The sequence below is a fragment of the Hippopotamus amphibius genome, chromosome 17, assembly GCF_030028045.1.
Source record: "Hippopotamus amphibius kiboko isolate mHipAmp2 chromosome 17, mHipAmp2.hap2, whole genome shotgun sequence".
NCBI classification, from domain to species: Eukaryota; Metazoa; Chordata; class Mammalia; order Artiodactyla; family Hippopotamidae; genus Hippopotamus; species Hippopotamus amphibius.
Window position 1 is genome coordinate 38,740,793 of NC_080202.1, and position 20,458 is coordinate 38,761,250.

The 20,458-nt window shown below is 56.0% G+C and overlaps 1 protein-coding gene and 1 non-coding gene across 2 annotated transcripts; both read right to left on the reverse strand.

Moving 5' to 3' along the window:
• Window positions 1–442: 442 nt before the first annotated feature.
• Window positions 443–13,861, reverse strand: STAC2 (SH3 and cysteine rich domain 2). Its single transcript, XM_057715889.1, has 11 exons — window positions 13,529–13,861; window positions 6,554–6,860; window positions 6,099–6,196; window positions 5,833–5,923; window positions 4,304–4,416; window positions 4,139–4,211; window positions 3,985–4,046; window positions 3,414–3,511; window positions 2,979–3,030; window positions 2,496–2,633; window positions 443–1,787 (listed from the first exon to the last, which is right to left on the reverse strand). The coding sequence occupies exons 1-11, from the start codon at window positions 13,616–13,618 to the stop codon at window positions 1,683–1,685; spliced, it is 1,227 nt and encodes a 408-aa protein (XP_057571872.1). The 5' UTR covers window positions 13,619–13,861; the 3' UTR covers window positions 443–1,682.
• Window positions 13,862–19,716: 5,855 nt separating this feature from the next.
• TRNAK-UUU (transfer RNA lysine (anticodon UUU)) lies at window positions 19,717–19,789 on the reverse strand. The gene has a single exon. It is a non-coding gene; the product is annotated as a tRNA-Lys (tRNA).
• Between the last annotated feature and the right edge of the window lie 669 nt (window positions 19,790–20,458).

Sequence of the window (20,458 nt, forward strand, 5' to 3'; positions counted from 1 at the left end):
CCAAACCTCCTCCCCCACTTCCTCAGATCCCGCCTGCCTCAGGCTGCTTGGGTAGAAGGGAGTGAGGAGGCTTGGGGACCCTCATTGTCAGGTCCAGCCCGGCCCCCACACCCCTCCTCTCGGAGACGAACACGTTCTCTGACCTTCAGGCTGTCCCATTTTAGTACTTCCACTGCAAACCCCCCCACCCCACCCCATCCCTCTTCCCTTCCTCTAGCCCAAGCAGATAGATACACAGAGCAGACAGGTTGGGACAACAAACATTTAATTAAGGGTCTGGGGGCTCAGCAGTGCCCCAGCAGACCCATCATGCAGCCTCATGTACAGTGGGCAGTGGGCCCGCCCCGGGGGATGTTGCTGGGGGGGGCCTCATGGCAGCAAACAGGGCAGTGTGGCTTGAGTCCCCCCCTCTGCGAGGGAGGAGTGGGGCAGGGGCTAGTGGGTAGGAGGGTGTGTCCCTCCCACTGCATGGGAGGGTGTGCCCAGGATGGGGGGTGGCGTTGGCTGGCACAAGGGCACAAGAGGAGGCTCTGAGCTTGTGGGGGAGAGGGCGGTTGGCACCAGAGAAGAGCAACCTGCAAGGGAGGGGTCCTCTTTTGGTACCCTCACCCCACCCTCAGCATGCCTGCCCTCTTCCCTTCCTGGTGCTCAAACAGAATTCTTTGTCTGTCTCCCACTCCCTCTTCCTCCCAGGGCTCTGTGTCTGGGACAAGAGAACAGGTGTGGCCAGAAAAGGGATCCCTGCAACGGCAGCCCTAACCCTGCAGAGCCTGGAGAGAGGGGTTGAAGGAGGGCCATTGCGGGATCAGACCTGAGGGTGGGGTTCCTGGGGCAGGCCTGGTGAGGCCTGGGACAGGAACTGAGCTTTTGGAGTCCCGACAGTGAAATGGGGGTTGTTTTGACAAGGCGTGGGCTAGTCTTTTGTTCTCAGTTGGTTTTCTGTGTGCAGGCCGCTCTTGGGTGTCCTTTCCCAGTGAACAGGGAAGAGTGAGGCTGTTCTGGGCGACTGTCTTACTTGAGGGGACAGTTTCTGATTTACCACACCCTCCCCAGGCCTCAGCGCGCCTCTTCTCTGTCTACCCAGGTTTCAAGTAATGGGAGAGATAAACACAGAGCTTTCCTGAGAATTGATGGAGTGACCAGCATCCTCCCGCAGCCCTGAATTCCCTCCCCACCTAGAGCTGGGGCTGAGGGACTCAGGAAGGCACCTTCCCAAGGCCCCACTTCAGAAGGGGCAGCTGCAGGGTCACAGGCACAAAGACCCAAGCAGAGGCTCTGTGAGGAGAGAGGAGCTGTCAGGCCAGCAAAGGTGCTGTGGGCAGGAGAACGCTCTCTGGAAGAGGCAGCAGGGAAGTTTCCCAGGAACTTCCTTTCAGGGCTGGACTCAGCATGGCAACTGGACTGGGGGCGTCTGGGCACTGGGGAAACCCACCTGCAGTCTTCACATTCCCTCCCACTTTCTCCTCCTCCCCACCCCCAAGTCTCAGAGCAGCAACCTCCTCAGGGCACCCCAGGACCCAAGAAGGAACACCTTCCTCAGTGCAGAAGGCTCCCAAGTCATGGTGCATGGCCCCTAGGAGAGGGGCAGAGGGAGGGAGTGGGCAGATGCCTGCTCCCTTCCTGGGGCCAGAAGCGAGGGCCGGGCACAGGCAGGGGTGGCTTCTGGGTTCTCTTGGCTCCTCTCAGATCTCGGTCAGGGCATCAGCTGGCACCAGGCCCCGCTTCCTGCCACTGCTGACGCGAATGAAGCCGTCAGCATCCTTGCTCCTGCTCATGCCCACACAGATCTGAGCGGGAGAGACATGAAGCTGAGGCCTGGCCCTGCCTGCATCCCTGGCCCCGAGTCCTGCGGACGGCTCCCAGGGGGCCCATCCCAGCGGATGACGGGACCCGTATCAGATGTGGTTGGAGCCGGGGTGATGGGAGCAGATCCCATGAGGGTGCAGTGTGCAGCAGCAAGACCAGGCAGTCAGCAGACACCGAGCAGCACTTCGGGCCTGGCCTTTGAGATCCGCTGATCTAACGCCCCTGACAAATTCTCATTTCACAGAGGAGGTAACAGGGGAAAAGGACTTGCCCACGGTTCACAATAGCCCGAAGGCGGAGCCAGCATTCAAACCCAAGGCTCTAGACTCCTAATCCAGTGCTCCTCCTCCTCCCTGTACTGTCTCTAACATAACTCGAGCCCCCTACCTGTGTTGGCCACCAGCCCCAATTCCCAGAGGAGAGGACAAGAGGAACCTGCAGTCCCACTGCTGCCTTTTTTTTTTTTTTTTTTTTGAATCTGAGTTCCCCGACCAGCAATCGAACCCAGGCCATGGTAGTGAAAGCCCAGAATCCTAACCATTAGGCCACCAGGGAACCTCCCAGTCCCACTGCTTCTGGCCTGCTTTCCCTCCTGCTGCCAGGCTGCAAGCATCCTCCTCCAGGGCGCGCGCCCTCGCCGCCTCCCTCCTAAGCCCAGCTCTCCAGCCATGCAGGGCCTGGGCCCTCACCTGGTTCTCCTTGAGGCTCATGTAGCCTTGTTCCTTGTTCCCGGAGAAGGGTTGGCAGCAGCGCCAAATGTTCTCGCCTGGCCTCACCCGCTGCACAAAATTGGCTGGGAAGAAGCCAACCCGGTCGCCAATCTTGCCCTGGAGATGAGGCCGGCGGTGAGCGCCCATGCCACCCTGACCCCTGCTGCTTTCTCTAGACCTAATGCCCACTCAGAGCCAACGCCGCCATCCTCCAGATCTTGCGTTCTCTTTATCTGAGCCCCTACTGGGGTGGCTTCTGGGCTGGGAAGGGCACGAGGTGGGCAGAGGGACAAGGCCGGGGCGGGGAGGGGCAAAGTCAGAGCAAGACCTGAGGGTGGGTCTCGGCCTGGCTAGGGCCGGTGGAGGAAGGAGGGGAGGTCTTTGGGGCAGCGCCCTCTGAGAGTGGGGCCAAGTGAGGTACCTACCCCTCCCCAGCCTCCGCTCCCCACCCTGCCAGCTCACCTTCCACCAGTCCTCGTTAGAGTCATCCACCAGCGTGATCCGGTCTCCAGGCCTGGGACAGGACAGCAAGGGTAGCACACGGGGCAGGAGAGGTCTGCCTGCTCTGCATCCCAAGAGTCCTCGGCCCCCAGGTCCCCTGCCTGACCCCCTCAGCTGGGGAGGGGCCTCGATGCCCTCGGAGGATCCCGAGTGACCACAGGTACAGCAGACACTCCGCAGGACAGGGGCCGGGCAGGGCCAGAGACGTGACATCAGCACCAGTCCCTCTTGGACTCTGGCACCTCTGTCTCCTCTTTGGGCTCAGTAGCCTCCAGCGTACCAGGAGACGGTTCCTGAAGGTCCTCATCACACTCACATTCCCAGGACTGGGAGCACGGAGCCCTGAGGTGGGAGCCACGCAGCTGCCTGCGGGGGCTGGGCCGCTGGAGGACTTACTGCAAAGCCAGGTCGTTGTTCTCCTGGGGCAGAAACTTGTAGAGCGCGACGTAGGAGTACATGGGTCCCACATCCTTCCGTAGGGGGGGCCTGGGGACCTGTGGGAAAGTTCTGGGCCGTTGATGGGAGAGAGACACCTTTCTCACTCCACCCGCGCTCCCCTTGCCCTGACGTTGCCTACCCTGGGGGCTAGGAGACGGAACACAGTGCTCCTGGGTCAGTGACAGGGAGAGGTCAGACTCTCCTACCTGCTGTGCTCACACAGCGCTGAAGGGACTGGGCCAGGGATGCAGAAGGGGGATTCTCCTCTGCCTGCTGCACCCTAGAACTGCCCACCCTTGAGGGAGTAGGAGTGGGGTCCGTAGGCACTGGGTCAGTTGCGGGAGTGGTAACACCCCTGCTTCCTGTGCCTACTCACCCCGGCATTGCCCATCCCTGTAGACTGAGGATAAACGATGGAGCAGTGGTACTCCCACTCAGCATTCTCTCACCCACCTAGGGATCAGTGACAAGGAGAAGGACATCCCCTTCCCGCCTGGCTTGCCGGGGCTCGGTGCCAGCCCAGCCTCACCTGCTGTCCAGGGCTCTTCTCCTCTGGTCCTGACCCTTCACTCTCGGCCGGGGCTGTGAATACTGGAGATGCCAGGGTGGGGCCAGGGTGTGAGGCAGCAGGCAGCGGCACGCACTGTGCTCCATTCCTGCCCCTGGTCCCCAACCCCACTCACCACTGTCGCCAGGGCCCTCTTCTGAGCTGCGGATGCTGCCTTCCCCATCCTCGGTCAGCTCATCCCGCTCGCTCTGGGGACACAGGGAGGGAAAGTCTCGGCCCCTGGTCTCCCCCACCTTCTGGGACCCCTGACCCTGAGGCTCCCCTTTGGTGCGCCCCTTACCAGGCTCCGCGTGGGGGACTCAGAGGTGCTGCTAAAGCTGGAGCGGTTCATCAGGGCCAACGAGGTGCCATAGCGCAGGGTCTCATAGACAGGGTCCACCTTCCTGCTGGCCCCTGCCGAGGAGTCGCTGTCAAGGCCGGGTGCCCAGCTGCCAGCCTTGCTCTGCCCTGAAGCCCTGCATCTCAGCCCCAGCTGCCCTGCTCAGCCTGCCCGAAGCTGAACCCTGCATCTCCCCTCACCTGCCCCTCTCAGGTCTCCCTCATGGCAGTGAGAGCTCCGTGTCCTCCCACGGGGCCCAGGCACAAATTGGGAGCATCCTGGCTCCCTTGCCTCCACACAGCCCATTTTCACTCCAACACCTCATTCTACCTCCCAAACATGTCTAGAATCTGCTCACTTCTCTCCATCTCCACTGCTACCAGCCTGATCCAAGCTACCAAACTCTTCCCTGGCAACCATCAGAGCCTCCCAACTGGTCTCCCTGCTTCCACTCCAGCCCCTCCAATCCACACAGTAGCCAGAATACTCTTGTAAAAACACAAAAATTGACCTTAGAATAAAGTCCAAAGACTTGTGGTTACCAAGGGGGAGAAGGGGTGGGGGAGGGATGGATTGGGAGTTTGGGATTAGCAGATGCAATCTATTTATATAGAGAATGGATAAACAGCAAGGCCCTACTGTAGAGCCCAGGGAACTACATTCAATATCCTGGGATAAAACTTAATAGGAAAGAATGTGAAAAAGAATGTGTATATATGTATAGCTGAATCACTTTGCTGTACAGCAGAAATTAACACACCATTGTAAATCAACTATATTTCAATAAAATAAACTAAAAAAAGAAGAGAGAGAGAATAAAGTACAAAGCACACTCCTAAATTGGACCCCAAGGCCCTGCACCCAGCATCCCATCTCACCCTCTCACTCTTACTCCCAGGGCCCCAGCCTTGTCATCCTTTCTTTAACTCTCTCTCCCTTCCTGCCTCTGGCCTACCTTCTGCCCACACTGGTCTTCGCCAGATCCTTGCACTAATTCCCTACCCTTCAAGTCTCCCGGATGCCTTCTTTGTCTCTGTGGGTGAGGGCAGAGCCTGCTTTATCCTCTTTTTATTCCCTATCCTTCTGTTTCAGGCATAAGTGATGACGTGTATGATTGTCTATTTCATGTCTAGCTCCCTTACTAGACCATGAACTCCACCTTCTGCAGGGTTGTGTTCTCGTGTCTAGCACAGCACCTGGCACTTAAGAGATGCTCAGTTAAGTGTTTGTTGGAGGATGGATGAATGAATAAACTCTACACTCAGGATAGGAGCATCCAAAGAAGGAAAGTGGGAAAAAACAAAACAAAACAAAACAAACGAGCAAGAAGGAGAAGGAGGAGAAGAAGAAGAAGAAGAAATCTAAAAAAAAAAGGGAGTGGTAGCAGTGCCAAGAACAGGCAGTGCCAATGTGACTCAGGTGCCCATCTGTGGAGTGCGTGGGTCTCTCATCACACCACTGTGGGATCAGGGGCAGCAGTGGACACTCACCAGTGGGTGGGGACTCCTTGCTCATGGCAAAGGCTGGTGGCGGCTCATGAACCAGGAGCGGGGAGCTGAAGTTGCGGCGGAAGGAGGAGGACTGTGGCAAGAGAGGGCAGAGAGAGGGCACGGGGAGGTCACGGCCCCTTAAGAGCTTGGCCTTCCCCAAGCCCGAGCAACTTCCCACATGAGGAACCAGCCCTGCAGGGCACTCATTCCCCCACATGCCAGGCCTGGGAGCATCAGCCAGCCACCTCTGTGTGGTCTCCACTCACCGTCTTGCCTGGGCATTGCTGGTGGGAGATCTCCTCAGAGCACCAGAGGTGGACGCTGACTTTGCATGTCTTACACCGCAAACCCTGCTTGGAGTTTCCTGGGAAGAATGTGGGTTCGGCAAGAGGGAGTGGTCAAGAGAGGCTACATCCAAGGGAAGGAGCGAAGGAGGCAGGTTAGGGTGTGAGGGAGCATCCTCATGTCAGCCTGGGCCCTAAGCCCAACCCCCACAGTCGGGGTGGAGCTGGCTCTGAAGCCTGAGTTTTTAGTAAAACACAGCAACGCTGGGCTCCCACCCTCCCACAGGGGTACTAATGTGTCTGCCCGGGGGAGGGGAGCAGTTAGGATTGGGGACCCTGAATGGCAGGAGCCCAACATCAGGCAGTCTGTTCCTTGGGCCCACACCCCACACCCACCCCAGCCCCTTCTGTTGGGGCTACGACCCACAGGCACCTACCCACAATGAGCTGGTGGCACAGCTCACAGGGGCTAGCTCGCTTGAAGACGTGTTCCTGGAAGCTGTGCAGCCTCACTGGTTTGAGTGATGCCAGGGGTCGTGGGATTGGGCAGGGGGATGGGGCGGGGGTGGGCAGGCCCCTGTCAGCAGATGCCAGCGGTGGAGAGGGAGGGGGCAGTGGGGTCGGGGGCGTCAGCAGCACCTCAGTGGGGCACTTGAGCTCAGAGCCTGAGCGAAACAAGAAGTTCTCCATGCTCTTACTTCGGAGGATGGTCTTGAGGGAAAGTGAGCGCTTGAACCGCTGGAGCTGAGAGAGGAAGAGGGGCTGTGAGCCTGGAGGGGGCTGGCGCCCCAGGATCTCTCCTTGGCCAGCAGCAGCCTGAAGGCTGAGAGCCAGAGGTGAGACCAAGTACTGAGAGAGGCTGCCAAGTTCCAGAAGGTATGTCACCATCCCAGGTGCCCACAAGAGCCAAGCAGGGAACCACCTTGAGCAAAGGAGTTCTGGCTGGACAGGCATCTAATTAGGAGTGGTGGGGACTGTGGCAAATTGGACAGCCAGCGAGTAGCTGCTGGTCTCCTCTAGCCAGTTGAGGCTAGTCCGTATGGGCAGCCCAGCATCGCCAGGTTCCCCAATTTTTAAAAGGACATCTAGGGATTCCCTGGTGGCATAGTGGTTAGGAATCTGCCTGCCAATGAAGGAGACATGGGTTTGATCCCTGGTCTGGGAAGATCCCATGTGCTGCGGAGCAACTAAGCCTGTGTGCCACAACTACTGAGGTCCACGCGCCCAGAGCCCATGCTCCACAACAAGAGAAGCCCCCACTCACCACAATTAGAGAAAGCCCATGGAGCAACGAAGACCCAATGCAGCCAATAAATAAATAAATAAAACTTTTAAAAAATAAATAAAAATAAAGACATCTAGACTTTTTTTAATAAAAGTAATTTTAATAAAAAATATTAATCTATTTCATGAACTTTGAGATTTATAGTCAGTTAAGAGGGACTCCCTGGTGGTTCACTGGTTACGACTCTGCGCTTCCATTGCAGCCAAAAAAAAAAAAAAGGCAGTTAAGAAATCTAGACTTTTATGTGAAATTGAATATAAACAAATTCAAGAGGCCTTATTTCCTTTTTTCTTTGCAGAAATGGTAGTATACTATTTCTCCTATGCCTTGCTGTTTTCATTTAACAGTAAATCTTGGAAATGATTCCATGCCAACACACAGAGCGTTTCATCTTTCTTTTTTTATGCCTGCACAGGAATTTCGTTGAACGGCTATACCATTTACTTGAGTTAACAAAGGAATACTTTCAGGGCCAAACATAACACACCAGGTCCTCAGCTCTTGAACAGGGAGGGAGGGAGAGGTCGCCCTGGACCCTCATCCTCAGGGCTGATTCTCCCTCCACAACATCTCTCCGGCCCATCCACTGCAACACGTCAGCACCCCCAGAGCCCTGCCCTAGTTCAGGTTCCAGCACCCTGTCTGGTTCAATGTCACAGCTCTTTGCCTCCACCCTGCCCATCCCCACCTGTTCTCCATGCAGCTGCCAGAGAGGGGATCCCTGACCCTGCAAAAAACCTTTCATGGCTCCTCAGGACCCAGCCAAGGCCCCTGTTCCAGCCATGAAACGGCACCTTGGCCAAACCTGCTCTTCCACCGCATGCCTTCCACCTGAGCCCAATTGTGAGGACTTGAACTCATCCGTGTTTTATGCCTCTGAGCTTTTGACATGTTCGTCCTCTTGTCTGCTTTATCCAATTATTTCCCGCTTTCTCCTTCAGGGTTTCCTGTGACTCTTCCTCCTCTGGGAAGCTATCTGTTGTGCAGGAATTCCATTCAGTGGGATGGGCTTCTATGATACCGCAGATCAGATAGATGCTGTCATTTACCTCTCACTCCTCCAGGAGGCAGTGAGCCCCTGGAGGGCAGGGAAAGTTTCTTCAAATCCCCATAATGGGCCTCAGCACATAGTAGGTGTTCAGTCAGTGTTTGTTGAATAAATGATGAACAAGTGGCTGGAATCCTAAATGAAGTTCTGGAGTGCAGGGTGGATTCTGGGGTGAGGCCAGAGTTACTTCCACTGCTCACCCAAACACACACTTATTCTGCCTGGAGTGAGATCTGGACCTCTCTACCCAGATCCTTGCTCCGCTCCCCACTCCTGACCTGTTGAGAGCCCTTACTGCTTGCATTCCTTTCTACCAGTGATAAAAAAAACAAACAAATGGGGGAGGCGGGGGGGGGGGGGGCGCGGAGGGGCTGGACTTCCCTGGTGGCTCAGTAGTTAAGAATCTGCCTGCCAATGCTGGGAATACAGGTATGATCCCTGGTCCAGGAAGATCCCACACACCGCAGAGCAACTAAGCCCATGTGCCACAACTACTGAGCCCGCATGCCTAGAGCCTGTGCTCCGCAACAAGAGAAGCCACTGTAATGAGAAGCCCGTGCACCACAACGAAGAGTAGCCCCCACTTGCCGCAACCGGAGAAAGTCTGCATGTAGCAACAAAGACCCAACACAGCCAAAAAATGGGGGGTTGCAGAGGTCTGGCTCTAGGCAGGGAGATTTGGCCAGGGTTCCCAGCTGGGACACCAGACAGCCTGTGTGCCATGGATGCCAGCTTGGCAACCGTGCCAAGGGGATGGAGGTGGTGGCCCCTCTAGCCCAGGGGAGGCCAGCAGGCCACATGACAGAGGGGGAAGCAGAGGGGGAAATGTTTGTGCAAAAGGCGGGCCCCAGTATGCCAGCTGAAAGGCCAGAGCCCTGGGGTGACTGCCATGCTGAGCTGCTCAGCTTCTTCCAAATCCAGCTTCCTGGCCAGCACTGTGGGCTTCTTTGTGTGTCTCTGAGAAGCAGGGCCCCAGGCCCCAGCTGCCTGGGCATTGGGGGCAGAGGTGGAGGCCCAGAGAGACAATTAATTAGAACACAGATATGTTCTATGGGCCAAATATGGCTCTGGGGGCTCTGACAGGCCCAGAGGGGCGGGTGAACCACCCACTGCTCTGCCCAGGGGCTGTGGGCACAGAGCACAGGAAGTCTCTGGGAGGATGGGAGGGGGTGGGGGCAAAACGCAACCTGCTGCCTGAAGGCAAGTTTCTTTACTTCCTCTCTCTGAGCTTCAGTTTCCCCGCCTCCAAGTCAGGGTTAGATGCTCTCTCAGCAATACAGGCTCAAGTTCCCAAAGCAAAAACCTAAACTTATGAACATAATGAGGGGCTGTCATTGTCAGAGTCCTGGAATTGACATGCAGCATCTCATTAACCCTGGCACCACCCTGCGAGGTGGTGACAATTATTGTCCCACTTTTCAGATGAAGTCACTCACTCATGAGTCCTCAGCTGCTGAGTGGCAGAGGCGGGATTTGAACCAGTGGCTTTGGCTGTGGAGTCCAGGTAACCAGGAGCTCCCTGCCTTGGCCCTCACATCTGCCCCTTAGTTGGGCCATGGGCTTGCCATGAAATGTAGGATTAGAAGGGACTTGAAAGACTGGGCACTTAGAACAGTCCCCACCCCTCACTGATCTGGCCACATCCCTTCTGAATTGTTGTCTGACTCTGTTGGTCACCTCTTGTGACGGCAAGCACACCCTCTCTTGGGACAGTCATTCCATCTTTGGGCAGTTGCAGTCGCTGGAAAGTGCTTCCCTATATAGAGCTAAAACTGGCCCCCCTGCCTATCTGCCCTTGTTCCTCCCTTGGTTCCAGAAAGAGCTACTCCCATCACACACATCAGTTCTTCAAATATTTGAAGACATCAATCACGTTACCCCCTCCTGAGGCCATTATTTCCAACGTAATCCTCACAGGATGAGATTTCAAGCCTCCCTACTCTCCAGCCTGTGCCCTTTCCCGGTCCCCGTCTGGCCTCAGTGCCAAGAGCCACCTCTGCAGGGTACCAGAGGCCTCTGGAACAGAGTGTTCCCCAGCATCAGGGCAGCCCTGACTCTGCCCCAGATTCCAGGAGAGTGGAGAAGCAGGAAGGAATGCCACCTGGGGTGGTTGGCAGATGTCAAGAGCTATGGCTGGAGGGCAGATGGGGGCATCTCTGCCAAATGGCTTAATGCCTGCCCACTCCAGAGACATCTGGCTTGGCCACCCAAACCTCATTTTGGCTCAGCCTGGCCAGGTATTTCCACTCCTGGGACTCCTAGTTTCCAGAGAAGACCTCTCTCTACCTCCCCACCCACTATCTTTTTAGTGCTTCCGCTGTCCCAGGACCCATTCCCTGGCATGAAAAGAATTTGCCACACATCCTGGCGAGCTGGCCCACCTGGATCCCATTGCCTCTCAAAGCACCAGGAGCTTGTCTGGCTTGGAGCCTGGACCACCAGGCCTGTTATTCTGAATCCCCTCCTGGAGGCAGGGCCCGGCCTACCTGCCTGCTCCCCACCTCTCCACACCCTGGACAGTCCCTTCTTTCCTCAGTTCCCACCAGCTCCTGAAAGAGCACCAGGCAGGTGGCAGAGGGTGGTGGCAGATGTGACATAAGCTGACTCAGAGCACAGAGCTGGCATGGCAGGGGCTTCCCAAGGATGACACCAAAGGGAGTGATGGCAGGCCCTATGTAGTAGGATGGGATGGGGACACAGCGAGGTCGAGGCTGACATTGGGACGGTCGCTGTGTAGCTTGGGTGCAAGAGTGATACCCAACCTTAGGGTGAGCAGGAGGCTGGACTTGGGCTGGCAAGAAATCCCCAGGGGCCCCAAACACTGATGAATAAGTCTGGAATGTTGACTTCACTGCCTAATAGGCACCAGCCACTTCAAACTGAGCTGGGTGGACAGCAACCAACCCTCGCCCTTCCTTTTCCTCCGCCCCTACAGTCCAAAGACAGAAGCTTCTTTGGGGCAAGTGGAGGTGGGGGGATTGAAGGAGGCTGCCAAGTGTTCTGAATTCTCTCTCTGCCCACCTCTGCCCTCCTGAGTACCTTCCCCCTGGCCTGCAATCCAGCCTGTGTTGTTATCACTGAGTCCTTCATAAGTGAGGTACTGGGGAGTGGGGCAGAGGGGCAGGGCTCCAACTGGCCTGGCACAGAAGGACCAGGTCAGGTGTGTACTCCCCTTCCCTGCTCCTCAGATCTCCATGGCTCAGATCCAGAGGTGATGGCATGGGACAGTCCTTGGGCTGGGAGGAGGGCGGTACAGTCCTGCCAGGCCCTGGCTGCCCCCTCCCCACACAGCTGAGCTTTCAGCCTGCAGATTGCTGAGGCAGCACTGCCAGAACTCCTGCCTGCTTTCGGAGAGCTCTTACAGAGGGGGCTGAGTGGCCAGGCCATGATGTGGGAATCAGGGCAAGACCTAGGAGGCCCTCAGTCCCCTGGGAAGCAAGCAAGAGGTTTGTATGTGTCTGTCCAGGGTGACTAGAAGGCAACTAAGGTCAGGGGCATTGGAACTCAGGATGGGGCTCAGGTCCCTCAGGATGGGGACTCTCTGCTTGAAAGAAGCTGTCACAAGTATTCTAAGCAATATTCTGCCACCCCAGCACCTCATAGTTAAGTCTGTGGCCTGAGAGCCCAAGGTCTAGTTCTCAGAAGGGAGCAGAAGGTCAAGTGTGAATCTGAAGACTTGGTCATGGAGACCCACTGGGTCCCTCTGGTTTAGGGATGGGGAGCCTGCCTGGGGTGCCTCAGCCAGACACCATCCACTCTAGCCCTACTCATCTTCCCTTGGTCACTCCCTTGATGACCTTGACCTTGAATTAACCTCATATCCTTGCAGGGGGTGGAGGTCAAGACAGAATTAGGAGGAAGATGGGCATTGGAAAGAGCAATAGATGAGCTAGCGATACCAGGGGGAGCCAAAGACCCCACCCATTTCTGGTCCTGGCTGCCTCCCTCCTCATCTGGGTAACAGAAGCCTGGTGGCAACAATTTACCAGGGTGGAAGGGAGAGTAGTCTCGGCCTGAAGTCTGGGGATGGGGCAGAGAGAGCACTGCCCCTTCTTCTCTCCCCATCCGCAGGTCCCCCGCTCAGGTTGCTCCCCGCAGAACTTCTTGCGGGTCAGCACCTAGAACTTGGGGTTGTGGGGGGGCGCGCTGAATGTGAGCAGTGTTCTCCCCCGCCCCACCCCCTTCAGCGCCAGGAGTCTGGGCTCCGCCTGACTTCATTGGGGAATAATTTATTCATTGTGACTCCCGCAGGAGTAACACTCATACATAATTAGGGCTAATTGTGACATTCATTAATTATGATGACTTCCCTTTCTGCTTCTACCCGCTCGCCGCACCACCCGCCACCCCCACCCCGTTCCGCTGGCGGGGTGGGGGGTGGGGCTGCCTGTCTTTCTGCTCGGGAGCCGCAACCACAGTCCCTGGGTCCCCGCCCGTGATGGCCCGCGCTGCCGCAGCCCCCAGCGCGAACTCAGAAGCTGCGCACCGCACCCCCGAGCCTAACCCGGTTGGGAGGTGGGGAATGCAGGACTGCGGCGGGTCAAAGAGAGGCATCTAGAGAGACTCAGATAAACACACGGAGAGAAACGCACACAGAGAGATACCAAGACAAACAGGTTGTAGAGACATTTTCAGAGAGACACAGGCAAAGAGAGAGGGACACACTGAGCTACACAGACAGAGACTTGGCGGACACGGTAGGCGTGCGCCTCGCACTCTCACTCGGGCGCGCACACCGGCCCACACCCGCTACACACCTCTACGCACTCCCTCCGCCTTCGTTGCGCCGACTCCCTCCAACAAAGCCGAGTTACAGACATCCTCCCAGGAGGGTAGCGGTGGAGCGCCCGCTGATCACGCGCGCAAGGGCGTGTCGTGCTTGTGCGGTGGGGGCTCCTTGTGGCCCCTCGTCACGAACCCGCTGCCCCTGGGTCGCCGCGCGGAGCCTTAGGGACCACACGGGCCCCGCTCCCTTGACCCCAGGGCACCCGAGGCCACAGTGGCAACCGCGTCTGGAGGAGGGCGCCCGGGCTGGGGGCGCACCGGGCAGGGGTCCAGGCCTCGCGCCTCCCGAGTTACCTTGCTTTCCTGGAGGGCAGACACTGTCCCCGGGGGGGTGTGGGTGGCCGCGTCATCCGGTTCATTCTCCTTCTCGCTCATTTCGGTCATGGTTAGGGAAGAGGGAAAGAGAGGGTGCCGAGACCCGACGGCAGCTCGGCTGGAGGCAGGCGTCTCTCTGGGACCCTGAAGCCCTTCTCTAGAGACTGCCCCCCAGTGAACCCCAGGAGAAACCCGCCCGGGCAAAGCACACCCCTGCTCCCGGGTGCGGGCGGAGAAAGTTCCCGGGTTGGTGGCTGAGAGGAGGTAATTACACGGAGCCGCGGGAGCAGGACGACCCCAGGAGTGAGGACCAAGAAGCTGCTTGGAGAGAGGGGAGGAGGGAAGTGGGGACTCTGAGATGAGCCGAGGGAGGGAGCAATGGAGCTGTCAGGGTCCGGCAGGCTCCCGTGTCCTCTGCGCCCGCCCTCGACCCCCTCCCCTTCCCCCTCCCCCTCCCCCGAGCACCCGGTGGCCCCTCCGCCCTGTCCTCGCCTCCCAACTTTGATTTAGGAGGTCGCCTGGTCCCTCCCTCTTCCCTCCGCAGCTCCCAGGCGCCGCTATGCAAATCAGGTTCTCAGCTATTGGTTGCCGCGGTGGCCAGGAGGGCGAGCTGGGCGGAGCCTGGAGGGGTGCCACATGATGGGGAGGGGCTTGGAGGGTAAAGAAGTGGAGCGAGCAGTTTTACCCGAAAAACCCGGAATGGGGGGCGTGACAAGGTTGAAGGAAGTCTCAGGAGATCATACTAGAGTCTGGAAGAGTTGAGGGGAAGAGAAATAGATTGGACCTGGAGAAAGATAGCTGAGAGTGAGATGAAGGTAGGACTTCCTGACAGCAAAGTGAAGAATGGGGACACTTCGGCCCCATTAACTGGATGTCTCTTTGCCCTGGTGACACCCTCTCCAAACACACACATCCTTGGACTTGGACTATGAGGTAGGGGTTTCCTCAGCAGAGAATGGACAACTGAACATCATGAGTCAAAGGCCAGCCCTGTCCTGGAAAGCAGGACAGCTATGTTGCTTTCCAGTCTCCTTGTCTGGACTTCCGCAGAGAAGAGGTCTCAGTCCCCACACTTGAGGTTCCCAAACCTTTCCAAGACACACCCGCCCTAAAGATCCTACAACAAATGGAGTTAGATGGGGGTAGGGAGAGGTGAAAGGGAAGAGGGTTCTTCCCTCCAAGGTGTCCTCTGTCCACGTGATCTGAAGCTAATACATTTTCCTGCTCTTTTCCCAGCTTCCCCTCTTGCCCCCTCTGGCCCTGATCAAAAGGTCCAGCTTCATCTGTGGGCCTATCCAAGAAACTGGAGGTAGGTTGGAGGCTGAGAGAATCCTTCCCTGGGTGTGGGTGGAGAGACTTCTGGGTCTAAGTCTCCTTCCTTCTCATCTGCTCTGGGTGATGAGAGGTAGGTGGCACTCAAGAGGGTCCTGTCTTTATGCCAGCCCTGGAGGAGGGGCTGAACCCTGTGTCCCCCCTCCCTCCCACCCATGCACATAGCCATTCATGAGATCTCTCTCCTCCTGAGGGTGAGCTCATCATTGGAGCTGCTCAGGTTAGTGCTTCCAGGAATAGAGATTTGTTTGCCACCAGCAGAATTAGGACAAGGGCAGACAGGAGGGTTTGCGGTTGTGGGGGCTTAGGCCCCTCCCCCTCCAGATCCACACACTGCAGACTCTCTGAGTGCTAGATGTCCTGAAAGGAGTTTCAGTAGAACCTGGTCTCAGCCCTCAGACCAGTTTCCCCAAAGGCCCATTCATTACCAGCTGTTCCCCTTTGAGGGCCACTCTCCTCCCTCCTGCCCAGCACAGGTCAGCCCAACAACCCCTCCCTAGGCAACTCAGACTTAGGAATGCTTGGAGCACCCTGAGATGGGGTCATCAGGCCTCTATCTCTGTCTGTCTTGGGCTGGAACAAAGAGGGGCTTTGTCTGTGTTTGTGAGGCCTCCTGGGGGGAGGTAACCCTGTTTCCCTCCAAAGAGCAGAGGCTCTGGGTTCCTTCGAGTCCAGTACCTGTGTAGTCACTAACTCACTTGACCTTGGGTAGGAAACTGTTAAAGCCTTGATTTCTTCATCGCCACAGTGGAGACTGTGCCTACCTCACTGTCCCGAGACGGAATGAGATAGTGTAGTACACCACTTAGCTCAGGGAAGACACACACAGAAAGTTCATTTTCTTCTTTCTCTCCTTTCTTCTGGGAGATCTGTCTCTTCGTAAGTCTTTTTTCTGAGGTAGAAGAAACCGCCTCCTTCCTTCACTTTCCTCTGTTGTTTGCAGCCTGTTATTTCATGGGAAAACTGACCCAGAGGGAGACTCTGACTAGACATAGAAAAGAATTCCCAGGGGAATCAGTGGTACCGGGGACCAAGGAAAGGCAAGGAAGTCAGTGGGCCCTGGTGCCCATCTGGTCTTGGTGTTAGAAACGTGAGGTGGGGCGAATGTGGAGGAGGCAGGGGGCTGGATCCCATGACCTCCGGATGTCCTTTCTGGCCCGTAGCCTTCCTGGTTCAGAGCGGTCTTTCAGGAACCAAATCTGAGTCATTGTCTCAGTGCTGACAGTCCCCACTGCAGTGGTTCAGAGATGGGGCGGGAGCAACCGGGCTTGCTTCTCTTGGAGCAACACCGTCCATCTTAGAGTTGGAGGGCAGAAAGGAGGGGTGGGCAGAGCAAGGGGCAAGGTGGTCCAGGAGGATGAGAGGGAGCCACACTCTCAGCAGGGCTCTCAGACAGGAAGTCATAATAGAACTACCAGGGGGTCTCTTACTGGGAGAGCGGAGTGAATGAGCATGGGCGCTGGGCCCTCCGGAGCCTGGGGACAGAGGGATGGACAGATGACTTCAAATCTGCGTGTGGCACGATGTCCAGCACATGAAGAGAACCTGGTCCTCATTCTGGTCTGCCCTGTTTTCCTGCTCTGTGACCTTGGGCAGAGAGCTATCCATCTCTGGAGGGTCTTTGGCTTCCTTCTCTCCAGATTGGCAGAACTGGACTAGATTACTTTGAAATGGGGAGTGGGATTAAATGGGGGCATAATTGTATATCTCTTGGTGTTCTTATGAGGATTAAATGAGTTAATATATGTAAAGATCTGGACAGAGTAAGTGCATGATGAATAGTTATTATTATTATTTTATTTAAAAAAAATTTTAAGGATTCTAGAGACTTCCCTGGTGGTCCAGTGGGTAAGACTCCACACCCCCAATGCCGGGGACCCAGGTTCAGCCCCTGGTCAGGGAACTAGATCCCACATGCTTGCCACAACTAAGAGTCCAACCTGCGGCAACTAAGACGAGATCTCAGACCGGAAGTCATAATAGAATTACCAGGGGGCCGCTAAGACCCAGCACAGCCTAAATAAATAAATATTTAAAAAATTTCTTAAGGATTCTTAACCTTGGGCTTGTAGGTGAGTTTCAGGGAGTCCATGAACCCCTTGAAGCTGTATAAAATTTTGGAGGATAAGCATTTCCTAGGGCAGAGTCCAGAGCTTTTATCTGCTTCTCAGATAATCTGAGATCCCCAAAAGGTTAAGAACCGCTGGCCTGAATGACCCCAGGGCCCCTCCGCTGAGGTGCTGAGATCCTCTTGCGTGAGGGATTGCCTCTTCCATAAGGACTGACCTATTTTCTCCCATAAACACCTTCGGTTCAAAGCCCCTCCCTGCTGTGGCCTCTGCCCCCTTGGGTTGCCAAGGACAACCCAAGCGGAGCACCTGAGTGGCTGGCCTCTCCCTCCAGCTTCCGAATCAGGGCTCCTAGGGTAGGAGAGTTCGTCATGGTCGAGGCCAAGTCTGGGTTCTCATCTCCCAGCTGGGGAGAGGAAGAGGGCCCAGGCTCAGCGGGGCTGGGAATGCAGAGAGCACAGTGAGAGGCCTGGCCTCGCCCCGTCTCCCCTACGTCCCCCTGCCAGCCCACCCCAGGGCCCCAGAGGCAGATACCGCTTTAATGAGCTAAGGCCCATGGCAGGCATCGGTAATTACGATTCTATGGAAATATAGAAGGCTCTTACGCAAGTGCCTGACATACTTCCTGGCTGTGGCATCTGGGACAGCCAGGTCCCCGGGGGCTGGAGGAGGGCCCCTCCACCCCCTGCTGCCACCAACCCTTGGAGCTCGGGACACTGGCATAGGGCCACCCTCCCATTGCCTGTGGCACTGTCCCTAACACGCCCTGGGTGAGCTGTTCTCTCTCTCTGTGCCCCAGGCTCCCTGGAGGGGAACAACATGGGCTCCAGTATATGCAGCCCCTCCTCCTCCACCACCAAGTCGAGGCTGTCCAGGAGACCTGTTTCCATGGGAGGGGGATAATGGTTTTGGCGATGTTCCCCTTTCCTCCAATAAGAAAACCTCTCTTTCCATGAAGATGTTCCCTTCGATTCTGTTTCTTTTCCCCTTGAGGCTGGAGACTTGGGGCAGCAGCCTGTGGTGGAGGAGGTCACAGCCCCGGCTGCCCCGCCCCAGGCCCTATGCCAGTTTGCCTACTCTCACCTCCCCTGACTCTGATAGTGTCCTGAAGCCACCGCTTTCTTTCTCTAGTCCATTCATCGTACTCACCCACAAAGTATCTGTTACCAAGGTAACAGCAATGCCATCACTTTGGGGTAGCAAGGAGGTGGAGCCCAGTGGAAGGGAAGGGGCTGTTAGGGGTTAGAATTTTGGAGAGATGAGCTCTGAGGGCCCCAAACTCTTAAAGGAGGATCTTTTGCTGCAGAGGGGCCCCAGGCACAGACTGGGGTGCAGGGTGCTGCTGAGAGTTGGTGGAAAAGAGGGAGGATGAAGTCTGGAAGCAGCTGGATCCGGATGTTAGGGGTGAGGGTGACTGGGGCTTACTAAGTGGGAGAAGCATGAGGGTGACAATGCCAAAGAGATGTTGAGACAGGGAGGATGGAGCCAGCCTGCAACTCCTCCCTTGGGATTCAGCCTGTTAACTTCTCCTGGGGAGAGGTTTTCTGGCTGGGAGAGTCTAGACCCAGTTGAAACAGCAGCTGGGGATCCTGGGGCCAGCCTGGGCCCACACCGCCCCCTGTAGACTACACAGAAAACAGCGCTGGATGTTTTCCAGAGAGGAGTGTGTAAGTGGGGCTTTTGAGGGTCTACATTTGACACATCTAAACCATGTAGTCCTGCTAAGTTCCTAGAGAGGTTCTGGGCACCTAGGGTGCCTGCTTCCTGCATTTGAGGCCCTTCTGTAAATCCTGACCCAGAGAGTGCCAATAATGCAGAGGGCTCCTCTGAGCAGACTTGGGGGTAGGAAGCAGTGAGGACAGAAATGTGCCTTGAGCTGAGTTGACACTCCATCTAGAAGACTGGAGGCAGAGGGGCCAGAGTATTCTAGGCAAAGGGAACAGCCTGGGCAAAGGCACAGAGGTGTGAAACAGAATAGACTGTTCTGGAAGCTGTAGGTAAGCAAGGGGGGGAGGGAGTGGTGAGAGGGAAAGGCGGAAAAAAGCAGACAAATGGTCTTGGATGCTGGGCCAGGAAGATGGGTTTTCCTGCACAAACAACCTTCTCAAACTCAGTCATTGGAGCCCAGGTGAACAATCCAGGGGTACCATGGAGGCATGGGGGCAGGGGGTGGGTAGGCAAAGTGGGCCACTCAGAACGTGATAGGAATTTAAAGTCATGGCTCTATATTAAATGTTTGTGCAAGCCTTGCGTTTGACTCCAGGAATATCCATGTTGGTTTTCCTACCAAAAAAACGATTTTAAGCACTAACCATGGTGTACCACTGATGCCCTGGAATGTGGGCGTGGTTACCCAGGGGTTTCCATAGCCCAGCTTGAGAACAGCGCTGAGAGTGATGGTGGTATGGTCCTTCCTGTGTCTTAGGAATATCCCTCTGGCTCCCAAGGGCAGCAACATGGAAACAGAGCCAGAGTAGTGGGCTCAGGGTCTTCTGGCCAAAGACTTCACTGTGGGGATGGCCAGGAAGGAGTCCTGTGTCTTGGCTTGGGTGCATGGCAATGAGGTGACTCAGGTTCCAGCCCTCCCTCACTAACTAATAGCTACAGACAAATCACATAGACTGTAACTGGGGACCTTCCTACTTCAAGGGTGGTTGTAACGTGCAGTGGGACATGGAGGATCCCACACCCTTAAAAAGCTGCTTTCCTTGCTTGCAGTGCCTTTTTTTTTTTTTTTTTTTTGCCACACAGCTTGTGGGGTCTTATTTCCCCGACCAGGGATTGAACCTGGGACCTTGGCAGTAAAAGCACAGAGTCCTAACCACTGGACCACCAGGGAATTCCCTCCTGCAGCCTTCACTGCGGCTCATCCCAAGGGAACTCTCACGTCACAGCCATATCTGAGGAGACAAAAATCCTGTTTCCTGCTCTTCCTGCCATTATTAGTGCTCCCCACCCCCACCCCATCAAAACCGCAGCAGCCCAGCCAGTGTCATTCGTATTCACTCATCCTCAGGGTTGCAGGAGTACAACAGAAAATATTTTGTCCCCATTTTGCAGTTGGAGAGGCTGAAGCTCAGAAAGGCCAGGGGTCCCTGCCATCCAGGTCCCGGGGTCTGATACTTCTTTGGGAGCTGCTGAATAAATAACTGCACGAATGAGGAACACTCCCCCCAGTCAGCCCCTCTTTCTTTGGGGGAGGGGTAGTAGACCTCCTCCTCCAGCTGCCCAGGTTGGAAGGTTGCCTGGAGATTCATTCAGAATTCCACACACGTTTGTCAGGCAGAGTGGTTATAGTACAGTCATTAGGAGCAAGGACTGTAACCCGGTGGCCTGGGTTCAAACCCTGGCTGTGTCCTCTCTTAGCTGTGTGACCTTGAGATGCTACTTAACCTCTCAGAGCCTCACTTTCACCATCTGTATAATGAGGGGAGCGGTGATAATAGAATAATAGAAAAAAATAGCATCTATTTTAGAAGGTAGACTGAAAAGCACTCTGAAGTCATAC

Coding starts and splice junctions, on each gene's coding strand:
- STAC2 (XM_057715889.1), bottom strand. CDS start 13,618: ATGACCGAAATGAGCGAGAAGGAGAATGAACCGGATGACGCGGCCACC. Junction 6,861..13,528: donor CTGCCCTCCAGGAAAGCAAG/GTAACTCGGGAG, acceptor TTCCTCTCTCAG/CTCCAGCGGTTCAAGCGCTC. Junction 4,047..4,138: donor AGAGGGCCCTGGCGACAGTG/GTGAGTGGGGTT, acceptor TGGCATCTCCAG/TATTCACAGCCCCGGCCGAG.